The sequence below is a fragment of the Kockiozyma suomiensis genome (genome assembly GCF_038497685.1).
Source record: "Kockiozyma suomiensis strain NRRL Y-17356 unplaced genomic scaffold V2V93scaffold_12, whole genome shotgun sequence".
In the NCBI taxonomy this organism is placed as follows: Eukaryota; Fungi; Ascomycota; class Lipomycetes; order Lipomycetales; family Lipomycetaceae; genus Kockiozyma; species Kockiozyma suomiensis.
In genome coordinates, this window is record NW_027117675.1 from 19,874 (window position 1) to 42,394 (window position 22,521).

At 43.8% G+C, this 22,521-nt stretch overlaps 10 protein-coding genes and 1 non-coding gene across 11 annotated transcripts; 10 read left to right on the plus strand and 1 right to left on the minus strand.

The window, feature by feature from the left end:
• The first annotated feature begins 274 nt into the window (after positions 1-274).
• On the plus strand, positions 275-2,393 carry V2V93DRAFT_373452 (cytochrome c peroxidase). The gene is made up of 6 exons (XM_066910986.1): positions 275-1,068; positions 1,131-1,152; positions 1,234-1,251; positions 1,326-1,476; positions 1,705-1,782; positions 1,841-2,393. Exons 1-6 carry the CDS (start codon positions 611-613, stop codon positions 2,227-2,229), a joined length of 1,116 nt encoding a protein of 371 aa, XP_066764119.1. The 5' UTR covers positions 275-610; the 3' UTR covers positions 2,230-2,393.
• Positions 2,332-3,372, minus strand: V2V93DRAFT_373455 (uncharacterized protein). The gene is made up of 3 exons (XM_066910987.1): positions 3,190-3,372; positions 3,089-3,139; positions 2,332-3,028 (listed from the first exon to the last, which is right to left on the minus strand). The coding sequence occupies exons 1-3, from the start codon at positions 3,294-3,296 to the stop codon at positions 2,422-2,424; spliced, it is 765 nt and encodes a 254-aa protein (XP_066764120.1). The 5' UTR covers positions 3,297-3,372; the 3' UTR covers positions 2,332-2,421.
• Positions 3,373-3,473: 101 nt separating this feature from the next.
• On the plus strand, positions 3,474-7,540 carry V2V93DRAFT_373456 (Rapamycin-insensitive companion of mTOR, N-term-domain-containing protein). Its single transcript, XM_066910988.1, has 7 exons — positions 3,474-3,890; positions 3,951-4,125; positions 4,183-4,314; positions 4,364-4,551; positions 4,604-4,959; positions 5,016-5,103; positions 5,163-7,540. Exons 1-7 carry the CDS (start codon positions 3,827-3,829, stop codon positions 7,208-7,210), a joined length of 3,051 nt encoding a protein of 1,016 aa, XP_066764121.1. The 5' UTR covers positions 3,474-3,826; the 3' UTR covers positions 7,211-7,540.
• Positions 7,541-7,710: 170 nt separating this feature from the next.
• On the plus strand, positions 7,711-9,891 carry V2V93DRAFT_373461 (dehydrogenase E1 component-domain-containing protein). The gene is given in 7 exon segments (XM_066910989.1): positions 7,711-7,910; positions 8,093-8,226; positions 8,288-8,341; positions 8,353-8,354; positions 8,462-8,638; positions 8,694-9,151; positions 9,222-9,891. The coding sequence occupies 7 exon segments, from the start codon at positions 7,794-7,796 to the stop codon at positions 9,495-9,497; spliced, it is 1,218 nt and encodes a 405-aa protein (XP_066764122.1). The 5' UTR covers positions 7,711-7,793; the 3' UTR covers positions 9,498-9,891.
• A 280-nt stretch (positions 9,892-10,171) lies between these two features.
• Positions 10,172-14,170, plus strand: V2V93DRAFT_373463 (uncharacterized protein). The gene is made up of 8 exons (XM_066910990.1): positions 10,172-10,654; positions 10,703-10,815; positions 10,885-10,977; positions 11,040-11,150; positions 11,207-11,293; positions 11,350-11,409; positions 11,460-13,178; positions 13,230-14,170. The coding sequence occupies exons 1-8, from the start codon at positions 10,488-10,490 to the stop codon at positions 13,955-13,957; spliced, it is 3,078 nt and encodes a 1,025-aa protein (XP_066764123.1). The 5' UTR covers positions 10,172-10,487; the 3' UTR covers positions 13,958-14,170.
• Positions 14,171-14,351: 181 nt separating this feature from the next.
• On the plus strand, positions 14,352-14,766 carry V2V93DRAFT_327073 (PHF5-like protein; the record flags this gene model as incomplete). Its single annotated transcript, XM_066907547.1, has 2 exons — positions 14,352-14,460; positions 14,543-14,766. 2 exons carry the CDS (start codon positions 14,352-14,354, stop codon positions 14,764-14,766), a joined length of 333 nt encoding a protein of 110 aa, XP_066764124.1.
• A 1,324-nt stretch (positions 14,767-16,090) lies between these two features.
• V2V93DRAFT_360316 (uncharacterized protein) lies at positions 16,091-17,014 on the plus strand (the record flags this gene model as incomplete). Its single annotated transcript, XM_066908128.1, has 1 exon — positions 16,091-17,014. One exon carries the CDS (start codon positions 16,091-16,093, stop codon positions 17,012-17,014), a length of 924 nt encoding a protein of 307 aa, XP_066764125.1.
• A 498-nt stretch (positions 17,015-17,512) lies between these two features.
• V2V93DRAFT_t51 lies at positions 17,513-17,584 on the plus strand. Its single transcript has one exon. It is a non-coding gene; the product is annotated as a tRNA-Cys (tRNA).
• A 359-nt stretch (positions 17,585-17,943) lies between these two features.
• V2V93DRAFT_58679 (major facilitator superfamily domain-containing protein) lies at positions 17,944-20,032 on the plus strand. The gene is made up of 2 exons (XM_066912737.1): positions 17,944-18,433; positions 18,483-20,032. The coding sequence occupies exons 1-2, from the start codon at positions 18,083-18,085 to the stop codon at positions 19,749-19,751; spliced, it is 1,620 nt and encodes a 539-aa protein (XP_066764126.1). The 5' UTR covers positions 17,944-18,082; the 3' UTR covers positions 19,752-20,032.
• Positions 20,033-20,312: 280 nt separating this feature from the next.
• V2V93DRAFT_381762 (uncharacterized protein) lies at positions 20,313-20,956 on the plus strand (the record flags this gene model as incomplete). The annotated part of the gene is made up of 2 exons (XM_066912121.1): positions 20,313-20,696; positions 20,756-20,956. The coding sequence occupies 2 exons, from the start codon at positions 20,313-20,315 to the stop codon at positions 20,954-20,956; spliced, it is 585 nt and encodes a 194-aa protein (XP_066764127.1).
• A 497-nt stretch (positions 20,957-21,453) lies between these two features.
• V2V93DRAFT_392209 (ABC-2 type transporter family protein) lies at positions 21,454-22,242 on the plus strand (the record flags this gene model as incomplete). Its single annotated transcript, XM_066912468.1, has 5 exons — positions 21,454-21,798; positions 21,823-21,844; positions 21,904-22,018; positions 22,043-22,083; positions 22,112-22,242. 5 exons carry the CDS (start codon positions 21,454-21,456, stop codon positions 22,240-22,242), a joined length of 654 nt encoding a protein of 217 aa, XP_066764128.1.
• Between the last annotated feature and the right edge of the window lie 279 nt (positions 22,243-22,521).

Below are 22,521 nucleotides of genomic sequence, written 5' to 3' on the forward strand. Positions count from 1 at the left end.
TAATCCGCCAGGTAGTAGTGAGCAAAGTGGTTAGCAAAGTAGTTAGCAAAATAGTTAGATAATCGGCGATAGTGGGTTGAAGCAGAGAAAAGAGTAGGGTTCTCGGGTTTTTTTTGGGGAAAGTCACGGAGCCGAAGAAACAGTAGAGACGGCTTTCTAATCGGAAATCGGGCTAGGCTGTGTGCTTATTAGTAATAATTGATCCGATTATAATTCCTGATTTTTGTGTTTGTATTTCGTCGGTGTTGCAGGCTAAATTCGTGGTCGTGATGGAAATAGTACTACTCTCGCCACAGCCAAACATCATCATGAATCTGAAATTCTCGATGTCTTTCCGTATATTTTCTGCATCTACTTCTGTATTTCATTATTCAATCAGTCTCCCGCTGCCGGATACTGGCGATACCGGTTGCCGGCCAATCAGGATTAAGAGATACTAAGGCGCGCCTCAGGCAAGCGTGCGGCTCTGGTACCGAGCCCAACCCCGCGCCCAGCGCAAACTATCAGCGTTTGTCCGCGGCCCTATTTCTTATAGCTGTTCTCCCGCCTTCGACTGCTCAATCATCATCATCATCATCCTTCCTCGTCCGTGTTTCCTTTCCATCACCAAATGTCCACCTACCTTCGCCCTACCCTCCGCTGCGCCCGCGCGCTCACCCCGCGCGTAGCCCGTTCTGCTTTGGTTCGTCCGGCCGCTGTTCGTCTCTACGCGACCGAACCGCCGAAAGAGGCCGCTGCCGAACCTGCGGCCCCCGAACCTGCGGCCCCCAAAACTGAGGCCCCCAAGAGCTCCAGCAACGGCCTCCTTATCTCAGCCGTCGTCGCCGCTCTCGCTGCCGGTGGCTACTACTACTACTCCTCCTCCTCCGCTGAGGCTACTCCCACTGCTACTTTCGTGCCGACCTATGACGACTACAAGAAGGTCTATGCAGCTATCGCCGACACGCTTGAAGACAACGACTACGACGACGGCTCCTACGGCCCTGTCCTCATCCGTCTTGCGTGGCATGCATCTGGCACCTACGATATCAACACGAAGACCGGAGGTTCCAATGGTGCTACCATGAGGTAAGCTTTCACTTTCATTATCTATGATTTCTCTCGTATCCTTACTGATCTTTTTCTACCAGATTTGATCCTGAGTCGTCGCACGTAAGTAACCAATTTTTTTGTAATTTTTGATCTTGGTGTGGGTCCGCAATACTTCATACTAACCTGTCTCACTTGTATTAGGGCGCAAACGCTGGTCTCGTACGTTATTCTGCAATTTTTCATTATTATTTTTTGGGTTTGTATACTTCTTTTGCTAACCCTCCTCATTCCAGAAAGCTGCTCGTGATCGTCTTGAGCCCATCAAAGCCAAATACCCCTGGATTTCGTATGGTGATCTCTGGACCCTCGGTGGTGTTGCCGCGGTCCAGGAATTGGGTGGTCCTATTATCAAATGGCGTCCCGGCCGTGCCGACGCTGATGCATGTAAGCCTTCCATTTACACTCATCCTTAATTGGATTCATGGTTCCTCTTTTTCTTTACAGAATGTGAAAGATCAATCTTTTGACAATGAGGTGGTTTGTGCGGTCAGCCAAGACCCCATCACGTGATATTGATTGTCTCTTTGTATTCAGGTCTAGTAGCGTCCATGGGCTGATTAATTGGATGATTACTGCTATCAAACGGGTACTAATCTCGATTTTTTTGAATAGCTGCTTGCACTCCGGACGGTAGATTGCCTGACGCTGCTCAGGGCTCCAGCCACATTCGCGACATTTTTTACCGCATGGGTATGCTAAAATCGTTTGCGTCTTTTGTCCTAGCTTAATCTAAACCCATCTGATTTAGGATTTAACGATCAGGAGATTGTTGCCCTCGTTGGTGCCCATGCTCTCGGCCGTTGCCATACCAACCGATCTGGATTTGATGGTCCCTGGACTTTCGCCCCGACTTACATGACCAATGACTTCTACAAGCTTCTCCTCGACGAGAAGTGGCACTGGAGAAAGTGGGATGGCCCCAAGCAGTTCGAGGATGACAAGACCAAGAGTCTTATGATGCTTCCTGCTGATATGGCCCTCGTTAAAGACAAGAGTTTCAAGAAGTGGGTTGAGAAGTATGCCAAGGATAATGACGCTTTCTTTGCCGACTTTAGCAAGGCCTTTGGCACCCTCCTTGAGCTCGGTGTTCCCTTCAAGACTGAGGAGACCTGGACCTTCACTCCCACCACCGCTTAGATGAATAGATTTATAAATTTAGCGCGCACCAAATTATATCAATAGACTTTGAATTGCCTTAATGAGTGATAAATGGGGATAAACGGGTTTTGAAATTTTAAATCTAGTTCGAGTAAAAATTTATTGCTAAGCATCCAAGCTCATTAATTATGCGTAGACGTAATACGAGAATTTTGTTTAAACAATCAAGAATTATTTTTTTGGAGTGACTGGCATGCTAGTCATGAGTTGTTTCACATTGAGCGCCTGATATCTAGAAGTTGCCTGATCTTCTCTGCTGCTAGCCCAGGCTGAACTGGCAAAATCCACTTTTTCTAGAGCTTGAAAGAGCATTGCTGAATCAGGACAGTCTGATCTGACGCCCACAACACCTAATTCAGCAATACCTGAAGCGTCAGACAGACAAGCCATTGCGGACCGCGGAAGCTGGACAAGCTTTACCCGAGGTGATGATGTGAGGGTCAACAATGGAAAATGGGATAGGAGAATGGCAGGTTCAATGTCTTGACGCGCAACAAACAGTGCAACTATTGGATTCTTTAGTGGTTTCTTTTGTTTGGCGGTTGTTCTTGCAGTAGCATACGATGCTGGGATATAGATTTCTGATGTCTGAGCTTCGAGGGCTTGTGTTGATTTGTTGAAGCCAAGAGTAAGGTGAGACAGCAGTTTTGGTCGTTTCACTTTAAATTTTTTAGAAACTGACACTTTGTGATTGTTCTTTTCCCTGCGGGATTCGGGATCGTCGTTAGCTTGGTGACTTGATTTGGCGGAGATATAGGGACCGAGAGGTTGTAAAAGACTTATTTTTTAACATCAATTAGCTGTCTGATTCGGTAAGTAAAAACATATGGGCTCATACGCGCATAACAGATCAAGATATAGCTGTCCGTCATCTGCAGAGATTTCTGGCCTATACTATGTCAACAGTGCTCAAAAACTGATTCAAAAAAAGAGGAATACCATGTCACTCTAGCCAACGGATTATCCAGAACAGGACGATACACAGATTTGCGCTTTGGCTCCGAGACAAGCTCAGCAGACTTCCGCTTTTGTCCAGTCTGCGACATTATTATTAATCTGCTCGGTCGTCTGTCATTATTTGCATTGGAAAGCTAAGAGGTGCTGTACCATGGCGTAATCAGGATCAAATTTATTTACTGAGATCGTAAGCACGTGTGTCCAAACTTAATTTGATGGCAGTAAGTAGTAACCGCTGAATGAGCCCGATGTCAAGAGAATTCAAACATCACTTGTTTTGATTACAAATTAGCATTATACAAACATCATCGCTCTTCATATATTATTTGAAAAATATCTCCATATATTCTATTTTTTGTATTGTCTTTCATTCAGATGCACCACCGTCGGACTAGGCGAGTATCTCGTTAGATTTTGAATAATATCAAACGACGAGATTCTCATAAGACAGACATCCATCTGTCTAAATATCTTTTCGACACCGTGGCTCTGAAATTAGCTCCCTTAGTACTACTGGTTTGTGTGGGCCCTTGAGGGCTGACTTTGTGACTGTTGAATTTGCTGAACTGCTGTGTGTTGGAACTCCGGACCTTCACTCGCGGCGGTGTAATACTCTCAAATGATCATTCTGGATCCAATAGCAACCGATCTGGACGTCACGTCGGCTAGCAAGAATGACGAAGGTCTTTATCAAATCTTTCCTATTATAATTGCTGCAAAAATGCTAATTGTATGCACAACAGAATCACCTAACAGTCCCTCTAGCCCCACTTGGGCTTTAGGCGATTTATTACAGTCATTGGAAGAACCTGATCGGTCACCACTGTTCCTGGTGTCCAAGACGAATGAATTGGCTTCGCTATTGCAGAGATATCCCAACTTGAAAAAAGAACTCGTGCTGAGTGTTTTCGGTCGTCGGTATGTGAACTGTGTTTTCTCCATACAGCTATACGCTGCTAACATATAGATGTACAGAGTGCAAAAGCTGTTATCTCATCCAGCTAAAGAAGTTGTGGCATCCGGGTACCGGACTGCTCGATATGCTATTTCTGACATTCAGTCCTTAAGAACGATAATTGGACTACGCACTGACGCCTTTGTTATCAAGTATGTGCTCATAGCTCAAGTGATTGCTTGTTTCTAATGTGTCTTGCAGATCACTTGCCAAAGATGCGGAATTTAATGTCGAAAGAGAACAAGCAATTAAGTTTATTCGTGGCTATCTGGAGATTGCAAATGGAGTCAATGAGTTATCGCTAGGTGTAATTTGTGCTTTGGTGGCTGTAGCAGAACAGCCTTCCGATAAATTGCGTACTATAGCTCTCGAGACACTTGCAGAGCTGTGTAAGTAATATTTTTGCTCTTATTGTTGTTCAACATGACTAATTTAATGCAGTACTTTTTGCACCCGACAAGGTCAATGCAGCCGGCGGTATCAAAGTATTGGCACTTACATTAGCAAATGGACCCTATGACTTGTCAGAAAGCATCGCATTAGCTTTTATGCAACTTCTCGATAAACCGGATACACGACAATATATGTGGCCTGGCCAGGACCTTGACATTGTTTTTGCTCCACTGACTGAACTGCAAGAGCAAGATCACATGGATGAGGCAAAGATCAAGAGTTGTGCGAGGGTAATCATTTTGATGCTCAAGAGCTGGCCTGGGCTCTTTTACATGTGTATGTTCAATTTCAGATCAGTCAGAGCATTTGTACAAGTGCTGAGGTTGCCACTTCCTGCATTGAGGGTCTGTTCCGGAATCCTATTTGAAAAGTAATGCATCTACTAAACCCTTTTTAATAGGATGTGATGATGGATCTTTATTTTGAGATTTTTAACATCAAGTCTCCGGCATGGTCCGCTCCGTTTCTTGCTGGTCAAAAGATGACAGGTATGTCTTTTTTCTCTCACTTAGCTCAACTGGTTTAAATGGCTTACTGTCTGGCATAGATTTCGCGTCAAGCACAGCCGAAGAAGCCTCTGAGAGAAAAGAAATGAGAAACTCCAGCCGTTCCTTGACGGACAAATACGTGGCTTTATTGCTTTCGCTTTTTATTGAAGCTGAATTGTTACGATTTTTGTTTTCTATGATTGAGGAAAATTTGGATGCCAAGAATACACGTAAGGCTACTCTTTTACTGGGCGAGATTATTAGTTTGTCTGCAAAGATTCTTCCTCAAACATATGCGATCAGAACTCAGATTTTGGGCGACTTATTTTCGTCTGCTGCACGGTTTGGCTCGCTCGATAGATTCCCTGCCAGTTCTGCTATATTTGGCATTGATCGAATTACCAAAAGCTTATATCACTCCCTCCCTGATCTGTCTTTACAGAATCGAGGAGAAGGAGGACCTCCAGTCAAAGAGTCTAGGAAATCGGAGTTGAAAAAAATGACACTTGGATTGCATCTTGATGATACTTACTTTCGTAGCTTGTTACTGGAGACAAATGTATTAAGCACAAAAAACTACACAAAATGGAATTGGGACGTTTTAATTGAGATCATACAGGGACCGTTGCTTAATCCCAAACGACTGGATGAAGCAATCAGAGCGACAAAGTTTATGAAAAGGTTAATGTCATTTTATCGGCCCTTTAAGTACCGCTTCTCCGAAGTGCGCAAAACTACGTCAACTCAGAGATACGTTAAAGCCGGGAGTGTGCTGGTCAAAACGCTATTGGCCAATCCTGAAGGTGTCAAATATCTGTCGGAGAACAAACTTTTACGACAGATTGCAGAATGTATGGCGCAGCTGGATCCAATGAGTGGAATTACTTCATCTGAGCCGTTATTTTCTAAGCACCGATTGGAGTCAACATTAAGCTACGGATACTTCACATTGCTCGGAACTCTGAGCTCTGATCCTAATGGAGTGATAATGATTGAACGATGGAGAATGTTTAACATGTTTTATCATCTCTCGGAATTAAGCTCACGTAAAGACTTGATCATGGCGTTAATTTCTAATTTAGATTATCACCTTGAAGGACATCCCCGCATTTTACTTGCGAAAGTCTTGATGACCGGCGATATTGATGTAAGGTTATTTGCGACGTCATTCATGGCTACCTTGCTAGACTACGATGATCTCAAAATGCACGATTGGGCAGTACGGCTACTTGTTGAACAACTTTATGATGTTGACCAGGAAGTGTGTGATTTGGCAGTCAAAGTGTTGGGCGATGCTTGTGTGATGAGCCGAACGCTGGATCAGATTGTAAAATGTCTTCCCGATTTAGGATATCTTACGGATTCAATTTCACCGCTGCTGCTACGCTTTTTGTCGACTTCGCATGGTTTAGATTTCCTGAAAGGACTTGACTACATTGAGCAGCAAATGAAGGAGTGGTACGAATCTGGCAATGAAACTTATGTTCATGTCGTTGAGAGACAACTTGCTATGTCTCTTATAGTCAGTACCGGGCCAACTGAGGCGGGTGTGACCCTCCCGCCGCATTTTTATAGGGAGCTAGTAAGAACTACTGAAGGTTCCAAACTTCTTCATCAAACAAATCATGTGACGACTTTTTGTGAATACATTGAGCAGCACGCCAATGAAGAGGCTGATCTGACAATTTTGACAAAGCTCAAGTCTTGCTTATGGGCCGTTGGTAGTATTGCATCTATGGAGCTGGGAATTCCCTTCTTTGAGGAAACGGGTGTGGTCAAGACGATTGTCGAGATTGCCAAATCTTCAAAGGTATGGTCTTTGAAGGGCACTGCGTTTTATGTGATCAACCTTTTCTCATCTACCCCAAGTGGATTAGAGATGGTGGACGAGTACGGCTGGGAATCAACAGTGTCTGTTATGGGAAGTCCGGTGGGTCTTTGCGTGCCGAGAAATCTCGCTGCGTTTCTTGAAACTCCGGCATGGGAGACGCGGAGTATGCTGCGGCCGTCAAGGAGAGGCGTGTACGTCGCTGAGCCCGAATCTGGGTATCTGAAGCAGGTAGTTGTTGCTCTTCCTCCAGCAAAGCCGTCAAAATCTGACCATTGATAGAGAGAGGCTTGGATTGAGATTATAGTGTTGCAATTATTGTTTATGGAGTTTGGGTGTTTAGATATCATCATGTATTATTACCGATATAGTAGTGTATTTCGATACTAAAGTCTCTAGGATGCCCCCACATTGCGGAACAGAGGCACTGTGAGCAACGCTGCCTAATATTTCTCATCATAGGTATCTCATAGATCATAGAAAATATGAATACTTTCATTCACTTTATTTTACTAGTTATATTCGAAAATATACGGCTCTAGAAGCGATCTTGAACCGCAATTGAGAGCGATTCCCCACCATCGAGCCGACGCGCGCCCACAGACTCCCAATGCCTAAACTGTGCACTGATTGGCTGGAAGCGCACGCCTCACTAACTTTAAGGCATAACTACGACTACCTGCTGCGCATAAGGCATACATCCCGCATGCTGAGTGCTGCGGCCGCGCGAGTAGTTATCAGAACGGCTACGGGTGCCCGCCCGAATTTGTGTACAGCGAATTCCAGGTCCTATTCTCTTCCCCTCTCTCTACTTTCCTTTCCCTTCTCCTTACCTTTTCCATCTTCAATTCTTGCAACAACAATGTTGTCCCTTGCCTTGAAGTCGGCTCGTATGGCCTCGACTGGCTCGAGAGCCCTGATTCGTCCCTTTGCTGCCCGCTCGCTGGCGACCGAGGCTACCATTTCTCATATGCCTGAGGTAAGTTTTCAAGTAATATCGCTATTTTTGATAAATTCGATGCATTTTGTTTCATTCTTTTAATGCCAATTTGTATCTGTATTTTGGAATTTGTAGTCATTCAAGAATCTCTTGGGAATGCACTGTGTTCTGCTTTCCGGCTTTCTTTTTGAGAGGTGGGCTAACAATGCATCATACTGCAGGAGATGGACGCTCCGTTCACAGTCACTCTTCCTTCTGAGCTCTTTGAGGCCTATGAACTTGATTTTCCGAGCTATGAGTTGACTACCTCCAAAGCCGAGTTGATGCAGATCTACAAGGACATGGTTTCCATTCGGTAAGTTCTTCGGCGATACGAGAAATCCCGATCCGCAATTGAAAATGCTAACACGATTTAGTCGAATGGAGACTGCTGCTGATGCTCTTTACAAAGCAAAGAAAATTCGTGGTTTGTATGTATTTCCTCAACGTCTTTTTGTCATTTCTTGCGATTATTTTTACTAACGTTACCATCTAGCTGGTATGATCTATATTTGCAATCTAACCATGGCCGTTTATTAATAACTTATTTAGCCATCTTTCCATTGGCGAGGAGGCTATTGCTGTTGGAATTGAGCATGCTATTACTAAGGATGACCAGGTCATCACCGCTTACCGCTGCCACGGCTTTGCCTACATGCGCGGAGCTTCTGTTAAGAAGATTCTCGCTGAGCTAATGGGCCGTCGCGAGGGTGTTTCCTTCGGCAAGGGTGTGTACTATTCCCCAGGACTGTTAATCATTATGGTACTAATTGTTATCGCTAGGTGGCTCGATGCACATTTTTGCTCCCAACTTTTTCGGCGGTAATGGAATTGTCGGTGCTCAGGTGCCAGTCGGTGCTGGCCTTGCTTTTGCCAAGCATTACCTTGGCCTTCCTCACACGACCTTTGCCTTGTACGGTGATGGTGCTGCTAACCAGGGCCAGGTTTTTGAGGCCTATAACATGGCCAAGCTCTGGAAGCTTCCCTGCGTCTTTGCATGCGAGAACAACAAGTACGGTATGGGTACCTCTGCTGCTAGATCGTCCGCTTTGACAGAGTACCACAAGCGTGGTCAGTACATTCCTGGATTGAAGGTCGATGGTATGGACGTTCTTGCTTGTAAGCTTGCTTCTCAGTTTGCTAGAGAGTTCACTACTACTGGCAACGGACCACTGGTTATGGAGTACTCTACTTACCGTTATGGTGGACACTCCATGTCTGATCCTGGTACTACCTATAGAGTGAGTATCTCTTTCACTCCTCCTTTTTTTTTTTCGTTACAAAACAATTTATTAATAGTACGTATTTTAGACTCGCGAGGAGATTCAGCGTATGCGCTCGACCCACGATCCTGTCACTGGTCTTCGCGACAGATTGGTCAACTGGGGTGTTGTTTCTGAAAATGAGCTCAAGACCATTGACAAGGAGATTCGTGCCTACGTTGAGCAGGAGGTTGCTGAGGCCGAGGCTTCGCTCCCACCTGAGGCCAGCCCCGATATTCTCTTTGAGGATGTTTACATTAAAGGAACTGAAATTCCGGTTCTTAGAGGCAGAATCACTGACGAGAACTACTCTTTCCAGAAATAACTTTTTCGGTGTTTTGTATGATCGAAAGGCTCTGGATATGTTGGCATAAAACTTTTAAATAGATCTGATATAGGAAGTAGAAGAAGAAACTAACTTGATGTTTGCCGTATCAGCTGATTGTGGCTGGTCCGCTTTGGCTATTTAATGGAAAGATGATAAATTCTGTAATGTCGGCGTGAATTGTTTTTATTATGTACATTTATTTAATAAAAACAGTTAAGATGTTTTATGAAGATGCCAACCAGCAAATTGTGTATTGTCCGTCTCCGCGATTTTTTTCGCACTGACTAAATAGCTACATGAATAAACTAATTAGACGGCAGGAAAGCTCTTTTTACTAGTCAGTTGGCTATAAACGGCAATGCAGAATGCGAATGGACTGTCTATGGAAGAGGCGAGGCTTTACTGTTTGTAGCCTGTAGCCAATTCGTCAATATACGGGTTTAGATCAAAATCAGATCAACAATCACAATAACGGCTATAGATAGGAAGTTGCACTTTTAGAGATCAAGTTCCATGCCACCACTGATCCTATTTAAAAGATGCACTCATTATAATAAGCAAAGGTTGGTATAAAAAATCAAAGAATATGTTAAAAGGCATTAATATTCTAGGTAGGCTGACCTGGAGTTACGTAATTGGGTCAGCTAACTGATTACTGACCTGAAATAAATGACGGATCCGAGACCCAATGACCGGTTTCGGGCACGCCCAGCTTCGAGGCCAAATAGTTTGCGATCAGCGAAGCGAGTTACGACAATCAGTATCTTTTGCGTCAGCAGTGCTTCGGGTTTGTCAGTTTAATCTGTATCCATTCGAGAGGGTGCTGTCAGAGCTGGCGATCTTTTTGTCGCTATAAATCTAGTCTGCTTCGGTCCTTGTTGGAGCTCTGTCCGTCGCGGCTTATCTTATCTGCACTCTTGAGTGCACTTTTACATCCTGCCTTTGCAACTTGTCTTTTTGTCTTTATTCTGAATTATTACTCCCACCATGAGGTTTTGTCAATCAGATGGTGTGCTGGTAATTGCGGCGCTGTTGCTGATGTTCGCGCAATGTCGTACTGCCATAGCTACCATCGCCAGCACACGTAATAGCTCTTTCGATATGTCGATGCTATTCAATCACAAAAGCCCACATATCGAGGCTGCAGATGAATGGTTAGTTACTGTTTTGTATTAGATGTAATGGTGTTCTGACTTTAAAAGTTTCAACTGCTTGCTGCCGGCTCATCAATGTACCCAATTCGCTAACTGCCGGCCATATGACGGACTCTGCGACTGTCCTGCCGGCTTTGGTGGTGCAGACTGCGTAGATCCAGGTGAGTCGCTATCCCTCATTTAGGCTTATAAAGTGGGGATTAGAGCGCAATAGCTAATGGTTTGTACAGTTTGTGGTTCGTTAGTTGATGGTCGTGATCGCATGCCCCGCAATGGACCCACCTGCCAATGCTCAGACGGCTGGGAGGGAATCAACTGCAATGGTATAGTATTCCTTTGCGCCGATGACTTTGATTATGTGTATCTAATGTGCTTGTGTGTATAGTTTGTCAAAATGATGATTCGTGTAACGCCCTTATGCCAGACGGCACTGGTGGCGCATGCTACAAGGGCGGTATGACTGTCAAGCAGAACTTTCAAATGTGCAATGTAACCAGTAAGTTGATCTCTGGAGGTTCTTGAGTTTCTTACTTGTTTTCTAATATGGTTTAGATCGAAAAATCTTGGACATCCTGGATGGAGATCTACCGCAAGTCACATTCACATGTAATAGAACCGCCGAGGTCTGCGATTTTCAATGTAAGTTACATTACATGGTGCATAATTCGAATCTATTATTAACTGTGATTGTTAAGTTTGGATTGCTGAAGTCGAGAGCTTTTACTGCCAGCTCAGCGAGTGTGAGTTTTCTACAGGTCAGTATCTTTTTTTTTTGCCTTGAAGAATGCATCTAATACCCATATAGAGTCTACGCTGGATACGAATAAGACAATGTATGCTTGTCCCAATATCGAATGTGCATGCATTCCTGACCGGACTCTTTGCGGCGCCGATGGTTCAATTGATATCACTGACTTTCTTACCGAGGCTATTGCCGGTCCTGGATATTTTACTTGCGACTCAGCATCTGACTCGTGTGATTTTTCAGAACCTGCAATGGATGACCTGATCCAGTCTGTATTTGGAGACGAGTCTATTACGTTGCAGTGCGACAGCGGCGAGTGCATGCACTATAGCGAGATTCCTGGGTATGAACTTCCTCAGAAAAGGTTGAATAAAAGGGTCCTTGTATTTGGCATATTCAGTGTGATTTTGTTTATTGTCCTTGTTGCGTTTGGGGTAATGTTTGCCATTCGCAAGTTGCAAGAAATGACAAATAGTACTAAATTGCCCACAGACGACGAGTCGTACAAGCTCATGGCTGGTCATACTCCGGCTACTTTGCTCTTCCGGGACACATCGTACTCTGTTCACGAAAAGACTATTTTGAGTGGTGTGCAGGGCGTTGTGCATCCGGGCGAGATCATGGCAATTATGGGAGCGTCTGGAGCTGGAAAAACTTCTTTGCTTGATATCCTGGCTCACAAAAACAAAGATGGTCGAGTAGATGGTCAAATATTGGTGAATGGTTATGGCGTTACCGAGAATCAATTTAAAAGCATCATTGGATTTGTTGATCAGGAAGATGCGCTTATGCCTACTCTAACAGTATATGAGACTATTCTAAATTCCGCGTTGTTGCGATTACCAAAGACAATGTCTCGCAATGCTAAACGACTGCGAGTATTAGAGACTATGAACGAATTAGGAATCATGGATATCAGAGATCAAGTTATCGGCTGGGAAGGTCGCCGGGGAATTTCCGGTGGTGAAAAACGGCGCGTGGCAATTGCTTGTGAAATGGTCACTAGTCCTTCAATCTTATTTCTGGACGAACCTACCTCTGGACTTGACTCTTTCAATGCGTTCAATGTTATTGAATGCTTAAAAACACTCGCTCAAAACTACAAGCGTACAGTGATTTTCACTATCCACCAACCGCGATCAAACATCGTCGCGTTGTTTAATAGGCTTTTGCTGTTATCTCACGGTGAAGTAGTTTACTCAGGACTTCAGGCGGATTGTCAGGCTTACTTCGCCGGGATTGGATACGACTGTCCACCTGGATTTAACCTGGCTGATTTCTTGATCGACCTTACTATGACAGCTTCGAGAGCAAGTCGCACTAACGGCCATTCATACCATGACATTCCGTTACCATCTCTCACAGCCAGTTCGAATACTCCAAGGACATCGGAAGAAAATGACGAAGATGGCGAATTGATACCTTTATCTACGAGGGAAGAGGCTGATGTCGAACACCCCTTGCAACAGAACGGGGATGCTGGGGCTGAATCCAGCGAAGCCACATCAACGACTGACGAAGTTGCTGAAACGCTCGACCTTGCGGAGATTGTGAGAGAGTATAAGAAATCCGATGTTTCGCACGCAATTATTGCAGAAATTGTGCAGAGTTTACATGCATCGAGCGAAAATACGGATGAAATTCCGTCATTTTTGTATGATTCGCAAAAGATTGGAATTTTGGAGCAATTTGCTATTCTTTCTGGAAGAACGTTCAAGAATTTGTATCGGAATCCAATGCTACTTCTAACGCACTATGGTATTGCTCTTGTGCTGTCAGGTATGTAGAGATCCAAAATAATTGTATTGATTAGAAGCTAACATGTTTTAGTTCTGGTTGGTTACTTGTATTACGACATTGTGAATGACATCTCCGGATTCCAGAATCGTCTTGGATTGTTTTTCTTTTTGTTGACATTATTTGGCTTCAGTACTTTGACAACGCTTCACATTTTTGCATCAGAGCGGCAAATTTTTGTACGCGAGCGTGCAAATGGATTTTACGTTCCTATTTCCTACTTTGCGTCCAAAGTTGTTTTTGACATTATTCCATTGCGTGTTTTTCCTCCACTGATTTTAGGATTGATCATATACCCTTTAGTAGGATTGAACTTTGAATCGAATGGGATGATGAAGTTCTTGTTAGTACTGATTCTATTCAATCTTGCTTCAGCTGCAATCTGCCTTTTCATTGGTGTCTTAATAAAAGACAGTGGAGTTGCTAGTTTGGTTGGGATTTTGGTAATGCTGTTCAGTTTGTTGTTTGCTGGACTGTTTTTGAACAAAGACTCTATTCCCGTCAGCGCGCTATGGATTCAAAATCTTTCCATTTTTCATTATGCATTTGAAGCAATGCTGGTGAATGAAGTTCGCTATCTCACATTGATTGAGTACAAATTTGGCCTCTCAATTGAAGTGCCAGGTGCTACTATTCTGAGCACGTTTGGCTTTGATACTACTGCATTCAAGCGGGATGTGTGTGGATTGATTGCCTTTTTCGCAATTTTTATTGTGCTTGCCTACGCAGGCATGCATTTCTACTTGGTAGAGAAGCGGTAGATTGTAGAGGTCAAATGACGATTATTGAGCTAGTATGAGTCGTCTTTTATTCAGACTGCTGTAGAAAGTGCTTGCTCGTGTTTGTCAATTATAGATTCATTGTTTCGGTGTTATTTGTCTACTTGTCTGAGTATTGGAAAAGATTGAGAGGGAAGTATAACTGTATTCTAGCGCTTTTTTAATGTACATAATCTATTGCTTAGGTTACATTCACTTCATTCATTAGATTGTACAGTAGACATTAAATAAGAAATAAAAATCAACCATCTGGGCCCTAACCCTTGAAGTTATGTGAACGTATACTTAACAGATTACTCTCAGCTGAAGCCAGTCATCTACCGTACAGCAAATCAGACCAAGATTTTTTTACTTTCTTAGAGGTTCAGATTTAAAAATGTCACGACATCATCCAGACTTGATTATGTGCCGTAAGATGGCTGGTATTAGTGTTGGTCGTCTATGCGAGAAGTGCGATGGCAAATGTCCAGTTTGCGATAGCTATGGTAAGTTGATCTCTATTATTTCTTTTGCCTTTTTGCTAGTATACTATTAAGTGGATGATGCTAATTTTTTAAATTCGTTTAGTTCGTCCAACAACATTAGTAAGAATATGTGATGAGTGCTCGTTCGGAAATTTTGCTGGCAAATGTATCATCTGCTCTGGTGTTGGAATTTCGGACGCTTTCTATTGCTTCGAGTGTACTCGATTAGAAAACGACCGAGAAGGGTGCCCAAAAATTATAAATGTTGGTTCAAGTAGAAGCGATTTGTGGTATGAAAAACGCAAGTTTAAACAATCTGGACAATGATACAAAGAACTTGAATCTGTGGGCGCCATGTATGATATGTTGGAAGGACGTTAAAACGAAGGCATTTGATTATTGATTGGTTGGAACATAGTATATCTACGGCGTTACTGCTTCGAAAGATTGGCTTAATGAAATAGTTACTCAATCCGGTGTTTCTCATCCAGTGTGTATCCACACAAGATCATTTCATTTCACCCTTCTTGCCAATAGCTTTTGGTGTGTGTCTTGTCAAATGCGTTTATACCGTCGAAAATTTGCAGAATCATTTAATGTTAGTCAAGAGGTTTGCGCCAGAAATCATCAGTGCTGCTGTAAAGTGGCCTCAAATTCTCACTTGCTAGCAGACAGATGATAAATGTCAAGACCCGTAAATGAAACAGCTCTCAGAAGAAGAGTAGTAAAAGTAGTGGGGTTATAATCAACTATACCAGTGGAATATTGCCTTCAAAAGCCTGCAGGCTCATGGCCGATCAGCAGTGTACGTCCTGACAGAGTGGAAATGAGCTGCTGTCTTGGACTTGGACGCGCTGAACAGTAACAAGACAAAATAGATAAAACACAGAGAGTGCTCAGGATATTTTTTTTTCATTTTTCAGTATTTGACTATCGTGCATAGGAAGGGGATGATTTGTAAGAGTAGATTAAAGATCAAAGACTTCATTGTTGTTGCCATGCTACAAAGAACGTATGAGGGGGATTACACTTGACAAGATAAGCCCGGACATATCAATAGACAAGATGAGCCTGGACATATCAATATCAGAGACAACGGCAACGACCAACCTAACAAATGAGAAGAGAGTGTGATATTTATTTACCGCATTGAGGGATAGCTCTTCAAGCTAGATATTCATTCGCTGCCGTTATTTAGCGAAGGATGTTCTGACAAAACTTCGAGCAAGGATTATCTAAGCAACATCTAGAAGTCCAAAGTCGCATCAGTTGACACAAGATAGGCAACACACAAGGACACAATTCTTTAGACGCAACGACTTTGATCTTGTTCCTGATTACGTGCCTTACATGTTGGGATAAAGGCGTTGCTACCTCCTGCCACGGGTACAAGGGATAAATAAACAACAATAATAATCATTGAACAAGGCATAATAAAAGGACAAGGCATAATAAAAGGACCGTAGCTGTCCTTTTGCTGTAAAAGCTATAAATATGCCTACCGATTCAATAATTATTTTTATTATTTTCATCTTTCGCATGACTTGTTGATTTTTATCAATCCGACATCGCTTGCTCTATTTTATCCGCATATTCATCTCAATTTCTTTCGGTCGATTTGAAACAATGCTAAGGTCTGCTAAGCATTAGCATGTATATATACATCCGGAGCAAAGTTTACAGAGTAAAATTATCAGTATCAGCCAAAACGCAATCCAGTTTTCTTCCAGAATTTATGATGAAAGATGAGGATGAGGCGAAGGATGAGGACATCCTGCCTGCCTTGAGTCTAATGCGCACATCGAGCACGTCAAGTTCGTCAAGTTCCTTAAGCACTTCACCGGACACAACCATGAAAGTGCCTGTATCAGTCACAATATCTGAAGACCGGGTCTATCTTGATAGCTGGAAGATGGTAACAATGCGACAGATGCGATATCCAGACAGTATCGGCTCAAATATTAAATATGAGTCTGCTCGTCCATATGTTGTTTCTTATGATCCAGGTATAGCTATGCGTACTTTGTACGGTGTTGCCTCTGGAAATGGGATAAACTGTCATTGGCTTTATACTCAAGCTTTTCAGCGTTCGCACGCCGATGCTATTCAAATTGATCAATATATTGAAATCACCAGGTTAGCCCGCATCTATAGAGTCGATCTAAGCCAAATTGACTGGGTCGGTGCGCATAAAAAACTAGCTGTCGCACGACAGGCTCCGCCCGTTCAACTTTCCGAGGCATTTTTCTCTCATGTGGGTCTTCAAGAGCTTCAAAATCAGGGCAAACTTGTGTCATCCATGGAGGTCTTGGTAGCACCAATCATCTTTGCCGTGACTTTCAAGAGCGGTTGCCCGCCTCCTAAAATCGAAGTCAATGGGCTATTCATGTTGGCTTCTGCTTTGAGAGACTATTTTATATTTTACACCAGCATGCCACAGCGGAAGCACAGTTGCATGGCAGCGATGCTTGCTATGCTGCTATGGCGGTATGTATTTAGTGAAGAGCTCAAAAAAGTGTTTGATGGTATTGCTGAGGACGCAAAAAAAATCTATGAGATCATTTCAGCAGAGTAGTTATATTTTCTTTTTTTTTTTTTTTTTTTTTTTTTTTTGATTGTTTAGAGGCAGTACCTGCAATTGGCTATATTGAGAGACTGTATTATTTGTTGTTGACTGGCTTCAAACCAGCTTATATTAGAGAAAGCAGCCCACAGAATTAAAACTTTTGCAACTTTAATAAAATAAAGCATTACGTCCGCCCTTGTAGATTTTGTAGTTAAACAGATTCCCCATTCGGGATAACACTCTGATTTTTGCTCCTATCTACAATCTCTTTTAGCATAATAACTAGTGAAATTTCACATGATTGCGTCCAAACTTTCTCCGGCACCCATTTCCTCATTAGCACAGCATTACAAGCTTCAACATGTCGGCATTTTGCACTTTTATTCCAACATCAGTGATCAGGCTATCAAAATTCGCTTTCGAAAATCGAAATCAATTTAAATGAGGGTTCGGGTTGTACTACAGTACCACATATTGGATTAGAAAACTAATTTTGTTATTGTTAGTGCTTGAATGGCACAATGGCAGCGCGTAGGATTGCAGATCCCGAGGTTCCTGGTTCGAATCCGGGTTCAAGCTAAACAATATTTTTTTAAGATATTTTTTTCTTGATTTTAAGTCCTGCTAGATTTCCCTTTTTTTTTATTGGTGCGGTTTTCGTAGTTTTTGTAGTTCTTAGCAAAGCAGTGTTAATAATGGCGCCTGGTTCATATGTACCGTTCTGTTAGCGACCGAGTACATGGAAAAAAAGTTTCGTTAATTAACCATGTATTCGTCCAGCAAATTTTAATTTATTAACAGCAATCATCTTGAGAAAACCAGTTCGATTGGCACACACAATCGTGAACAAGATTCCTGGAACCGAGCAAGGAAACTTCGAAGTGACGCGAGCGGCTCAACGCGTCGCGACAAGGAGCGACTCGACAAGATTAGACGCGTTAAATAAAGTTTCACCAGGCGAGGCCGCACTGGGCAGCAGCAGTTCTCTGTTACGTCAAAAGAGCTACTTTATCCAGAGCGGCTGTTGGTATTCAACTCTGACCTTAGCCCAGCTAGTTTCTTATCCTAAAGGAACAAATGAGAGTCGAAAGTGAGGAGATTGGCGATGTACCACTGTTGGTCGTGGAAGATGGTACACTGTCTGTTCTTGATGCCGACCGTACAATATCGCAGGAAGATCCACTAAATGATAATCTGCGAATTCAACGAAACAAAAACATATATGGAGATGAGGAAGGGTATGAGCCATCAAAAATTCGTGCTTTATTGGGACAAATATGGGATAGCTTTTCAAGGCCGCCAAATGAGAGACGGTATATTCAGCGATTAGATGGATTTATATTGGTGTATGCACTGCTAAGTTATGGATTGAAGAGCTTGGATGTGAGCAACGTCAGTAATGCTTTTGTCAGTGGTATGCAAGAGGATGTAAGTGAATTTTCCGTAAGTTAAATGAGTTGTGCTGACTGGGATATAGCTTGACTTGCATGGACAAGAGCGAAATTTATTCAATACATTCTTCAACGTTGGATATTTGATAGGCTCGACGCCGTCGCAAATCATAATCAACCGGATCCGCCCCTCGTTGTGGATTCCCGCATGCGAACTGATTTGGAGTACACTGGTAGTATTTATTGCAACTGCACAGAACGCAAGGACAATATATATAATTAGATTCTTTTTGGGACTGTTTGAGAGCTCATCATATCCAGGGTTTGCATACATATTAGGAAGCTGGTACGGGCCCGATGAGCTAGCGAAGCGAATGGGTGTGTACGACTGCGCAGGATATATCGCCAAAGTGTTTGCGGGTTACGTTCAAGCTGCAGTTTACTATTTTCTCAATGGTGTAGGAGGAGTGGCCGGCTGGCGATGGATGTTTATTATTGATGGGCTAATTGGAATGCCAATTGCGCTGTGGGGATTCTACTCCATACCAGATTTTCCAAACAACACGCGCGCCCGGTGGCTATCTGAGCATGATCGTGAGATTGGGATGCTACGGGCGAAGCTGCAAGGCAAAGTAGAGCCGAGAAAGTTGACGGTTCAGAGGTTTGTTACGATGTTTTTCAGATCGTGGCGACCGTGGCCATTTTTGGTATCGTACACAATGCTGTGGATTTCTGGTACTTCGTCATATTTCAATCTATGGCTGAAGAGTCTAGGAGTGTATAGCGTTGAGCAGCTGAACATCATTCCAACCTACGGATACGCGCTTGGGTTTGTGTCTGGGTTTGTATTCGCAAACTTATCTGATCGCACAAGGGCACGCTGGCCGTGGCTGTTTCTGGCGACGCTGTTTCGGTTCGTGGGCTCGCTACTGCTTGCGATCTGGAACCTGCCGACAGGGGTGCTGTTCTTTGCAAACATGTGTAGCTACGCGGGCGAGCCGGTATGGTCGCTACTGATTACATGGGCATCAGAGGAGTTTAAGGATGATGCAGAGCTACGCGGACTGCTGTGCGCGGTGGGTAACACTATTGGCGCTGGCTTCTCGCTGTGGCTGCCGCTGCTGCTGTTTCCGACGTACGAGGCACCGCATTACAAGGTGGGATATATAGCGACTACCGTGTTTGATGTGGTTGACTTTGGCGCACTGCTGTGCTTTCTGTGGTTTGCGCGGCGGGAGCAGAAGCGTGCGGTGACTGCGTATGCGAAGATAGAGGGAGTGGGTGAGGATATCGAGATGTGGGAGCAGTTCGAACACGGCGATGACAAATCATGTACTGATTATTCTGTAAGATAAGGTCAGTGCACAATGCATTGTGACTAAGTAGTTTAGTCACCCAAGTGTGAGAGCGCAGCTAGATTGAGTGGTTAATTACGGACAACGAGGCGGATAAAGTTGATATAGGCGATTTGACAGGAGAGGCATCATAACTACTCAGATGATGCTGATTCAAATCTGATGCCGAGCATTACGGTTGACAAAGGACAAAAAAGAGCAAAAAAGAGCAAGGAGCTTTACAGTCAACACACTGAATAAAGTTAGAACACATTCTGATATACGAGCTCATTTTTAGGCTCGTCACCGTCTGCTATTTTCTTTCCTATCTTCCTTCTTTTCTGTAAACTGCTAAATAGACTTTCTGCCGGCTACTATCTATTGAATTACTTAGCTGGTGGACCGCCGGAGTGACCCGCCGTGCGGCTTTATCGGAGCCAGAAAGCTCGACTCACCGTGCGGCCGGCCAGACGAGTACCTTCAGATCTGCAGCCCAATTATCTTATAAAATGCTGGCGATACCCCTCCCGTCTGCTTTCTATTTACCCTTTTTCTTGTTGAGATTTTGCTTCTGCCATCAAGATGTCTGCCATAGATATAGAGTCCCAGTCGGACCTCGACCTCGCGGCCATGGACCGTCGCAGCTTACACAACGTCGACCAGGCCCATCTTGCGGCACTCTCGCGTACCGTCTCGACCCGCACGGCTACCAAGTTTGAAATAGGTCTCTCAAATGAGAATTTTCAGCTCGAGACCATCTTGCGCCGCCAGCTCCGCGCGGGCGAGTCTTCAGGCATTATTGGCCACGCCTTCGGTGTCTCTTTCAGAGGCCTCACCTTCCGCGGTGTCGACATGGCCACCACCAGCCTCTTCACTCTTGGCGGGCTTTTCGCAATGCCCTTCCGCATTCGTGAGAGTATCCGAAACATGCGTGCTAAAAGCTACCTGCACGTTGCCAAGTCTACTGTTCGTGAGGCATTACGATTTGCGGCTTTACTTCGTCAGCCTCGGACTGCTTCTATCAGGAAAAATACGAATACGTCGAGTCTGTGATTGAAATGCTCGGTATGGAGGCTTACGCAGAAGCTATCGGTGGTAGCCCATGTAGTGGACGGAACGTTAAGCAGCGCAAGAAATTGACAGTTGGCGCTGAGCTTGCTTCGAGGCCGTCATTGCTTCTCTTTCTTGACGAGCCCACCTCGGGTCTTGGCTCGCAATCGGCCTGAGCCGTTGTGCAGTTGCTCCGTAAGCTTGCCAACGCGGGTCAGTCTATTCTGTGCACGATCCATCAGCCTTCTGCCACGCTTTTTGAACAGTTTGATAAGCTGCTTTTATTGAAGAAAGGAGGCCAGACGGTCTACTTTGGAGAGATTGGCAACAACTCACGCATGTTTGGCGTCAGTCGTCGAATTTCATTAATTTGACACGAATTGATGAGTTGCATGCCGAACTTAGCGTGCTGCCTTCCAAAGACGTCGGTCGCGATCTCACTGACCGATACGCGGCTTCGTGGTTCACGCAAGCGCACGCCGTTTGTATTCGTACTTACCAAATCTACTGGCGGTCTCCTAGTTATATTATGGCAAAATTCATGCTGTTTACTGTTGGTACCTTATTTATTGGATTCTCATTTTGGAAGTCGTAATTTTCGATACAGGGCGTGCAGAATTTAATTTTCTCAATCCTTTTACCAAAGGTGTTAGGTGTGCCGCTGGTAGACCAGATGCAGCCTCGCGCAATTAAAATCAGAGAACTTTTTGAAGTTTGCGAAGCTGCTTCGAATACATATCACTGGAGTGTGTTGCAATTGGCGCAATTGCTTGCAGAATTGCCCTATAACATCTCGTTCGCAACGGTTATGTACTGTATCACATACTTTATGATCAATTACGATCGAGCCACTACACGCGCAGGATACTTTTGGTTCTCCTACTGTTTTTTGTATTCTACCTTCTGGACAATTTTCGGGTTGGCAATCACGCCCTTTGTACCGGACGCTGCAACAGCTAATATTGCTACTTCGTTTTTTTATTCTATGATTATGAACTTTTCTGGCATTTTTCAGCCGGTTTCTTTATTTCCTCATTTCTAGAAGTTCATGTGCCGCATTTCTCGTAAGTTAGCTAGATTTTATATCTTATTATCAATTTGGTATACTAACTCATCGGCGCAGCATTCACGTACTTCTTGCAATCTCTACTTGGTGACATTCTGCATGACCGCAGAGTAACATGCAAGGAAACGGAGTTCAACATTTTCAGTCCTCCAGATGGATTGACTTGCTATTAGTATGCTGGTGACTTTGCCGATAGTGCGGAGGGATACAATAACAATCCGAATGCGACGGCCGATTGTCAGTATTGCAAGTTGGACTGTCGGAGATCAATACTTGAGTACTGTTGGTGTCAGTTACGGACAGCGATGGCGAAATGTAGGACTAGAGTGCGCGTTTATATTGTTTAATACTGCGTTTCTGTTGATTGGGTTTTACGTCTTTAGAGAGGCCAAGTGAAACCTGCCAAAATTTGGCGGTAAGAAGGGAGAGCAGGCTTCTGAGATGAAAGTTGAGAAAGTTGATGGCGTGGGGAAGAAGAAGTTTAGAGGCTGTAAAATATGCGTGTGGCGCTGAATATATATGTATAAATGTGGTGAAGAATAATGAACTCTCAGTCTCAGTCTCAGTCTCTTTGAAGTCGCTCTCATACAATTGTAGATATGAACGTGCAAATCACGTGTAGATAGAGAATAGACTTATTCGTGACATGCAAGGAGTAGATGCTCTCGGCTCAAC

Bases quoted from the DNA above. Each gene is read 5' to 3' on its own strand.
- V2V93DRAFT_373452 (XM_066910986.1), top strand. From the start codon at position 611: ATGTCCACCTACCTTCGCCCTACCCTCCGCTGCGCCCGCGCGCTCACC. The intron at 1,477-1,704 runs GTAAGCCTTCCA...TTTTTTGAATAG, and splicing joins CCGTGCCGACGCTGATGCAT to CTGCTTGCACTCCGGACGGT. The intron at 1,783-1,840 runs GTATGCTAAAAT...CATCTGATTTAG, and splicing joins CGACATTTTTTACCGCATGG to GATTTAACGATCAGGAGATT.
- V2V93DRAFT_373455 (XM_066910987.1), bottom strand. From the start codon at position 3,296: ATGTCGCAGACTGGACAAAAGCGGAAGTCTGCTGAGCTTGTCTCGGAG. The intron at 3,140-3,189 runs GTATTCCTCTTT...GACATAGTATAG, and splicing joins CCGTTGGCTAGAGTGACATG to GCCAGAAATCTCTGCAGATG. The intron at 3,029-3,088 runs GTATGAGCCCAT...TTAAAAAATAAG, and splicing joins TATCTTGATCTGTTATGCGC to TCTTTTACAACCTCTCGGTC.
- V2V93DRAFT_373456 (XM_066910988.1), top strand. From the start codon at position 3,827: ATGATCATTCTGGATCCAATAGCAACCGATCTGGACGTCACGTCGGCT. The intron at 4,315-4,363 runs GTATGTGCTCAT...TGTGTCTTGCAG, and splicing joins ACTGACGCCTTTGTTATCAA to ATCACTTGCCAAAGATGCGG. The intron at 4,960-5,015 runs GTCTGTTCCGGA...CCTTTTTAATAG, and splicing joins TGCCACTTCCTGCATTGAGG to GATGTGATGATGGATCTTTA.
- V2V93DRAFT_373461 (XM_066910989.1), top strand. From the start codon at position 7,794: ATGTTGTCCCTTGCCTTGAAGTCGGCTCGTATGGCCTCGACTGGCTCG. The intron at 8,227-8,287 runs GTAAGTTCTTCG...AACACGATTTAG, and splicing joins AAGGACATGGTTTCCATTCG to TCGAATGGAGACTGCTGCTG. The intron at 8,639-8,693 runs GTGTGTACTATT...TGTTATCGCTAG, and splicing joins GGGTGTTTCCTTCGGCAAGG to GTGGCTCGATGCACATTTTT.
- V2V93DRAFT_373463 (XM_066910990.1), top strand. From the start codon at position 10,488: ATGAGGTTTTGTCAATCAGATGGTGTGCTGGTAATTGCGGCGCTGTTG. The intron at 10,978-11,039 runs GTATAGTATTCC...TTGTGTGTATAG, and splicing joins GGAGGGAATCAACTGCAATG to TTTGTCAAAATGATGATTCG. The intron at 11,151-11,206 runs GTAAGTTGATCT...AATATGGTTTAG, and splicing joins TCAAATGTGCAATGTAACCA to ATCGAAAAATCTTGGACATC.
- V2V93DRAFT_58679 (XM_066912737.1), top strand. From the start codon at position 18,083: ATGAGAGTCGAAAGTGAGGAGATTGGCGATGTACCACTGTTGGTCGTG. The intron at 18,434-18,482 runs GTAAGTGAATTT...ACTGGGATATAG, and splicing joins TCAGTGGTATGCAAGAGGAT to CTTGACTTGCATGGACAAGA.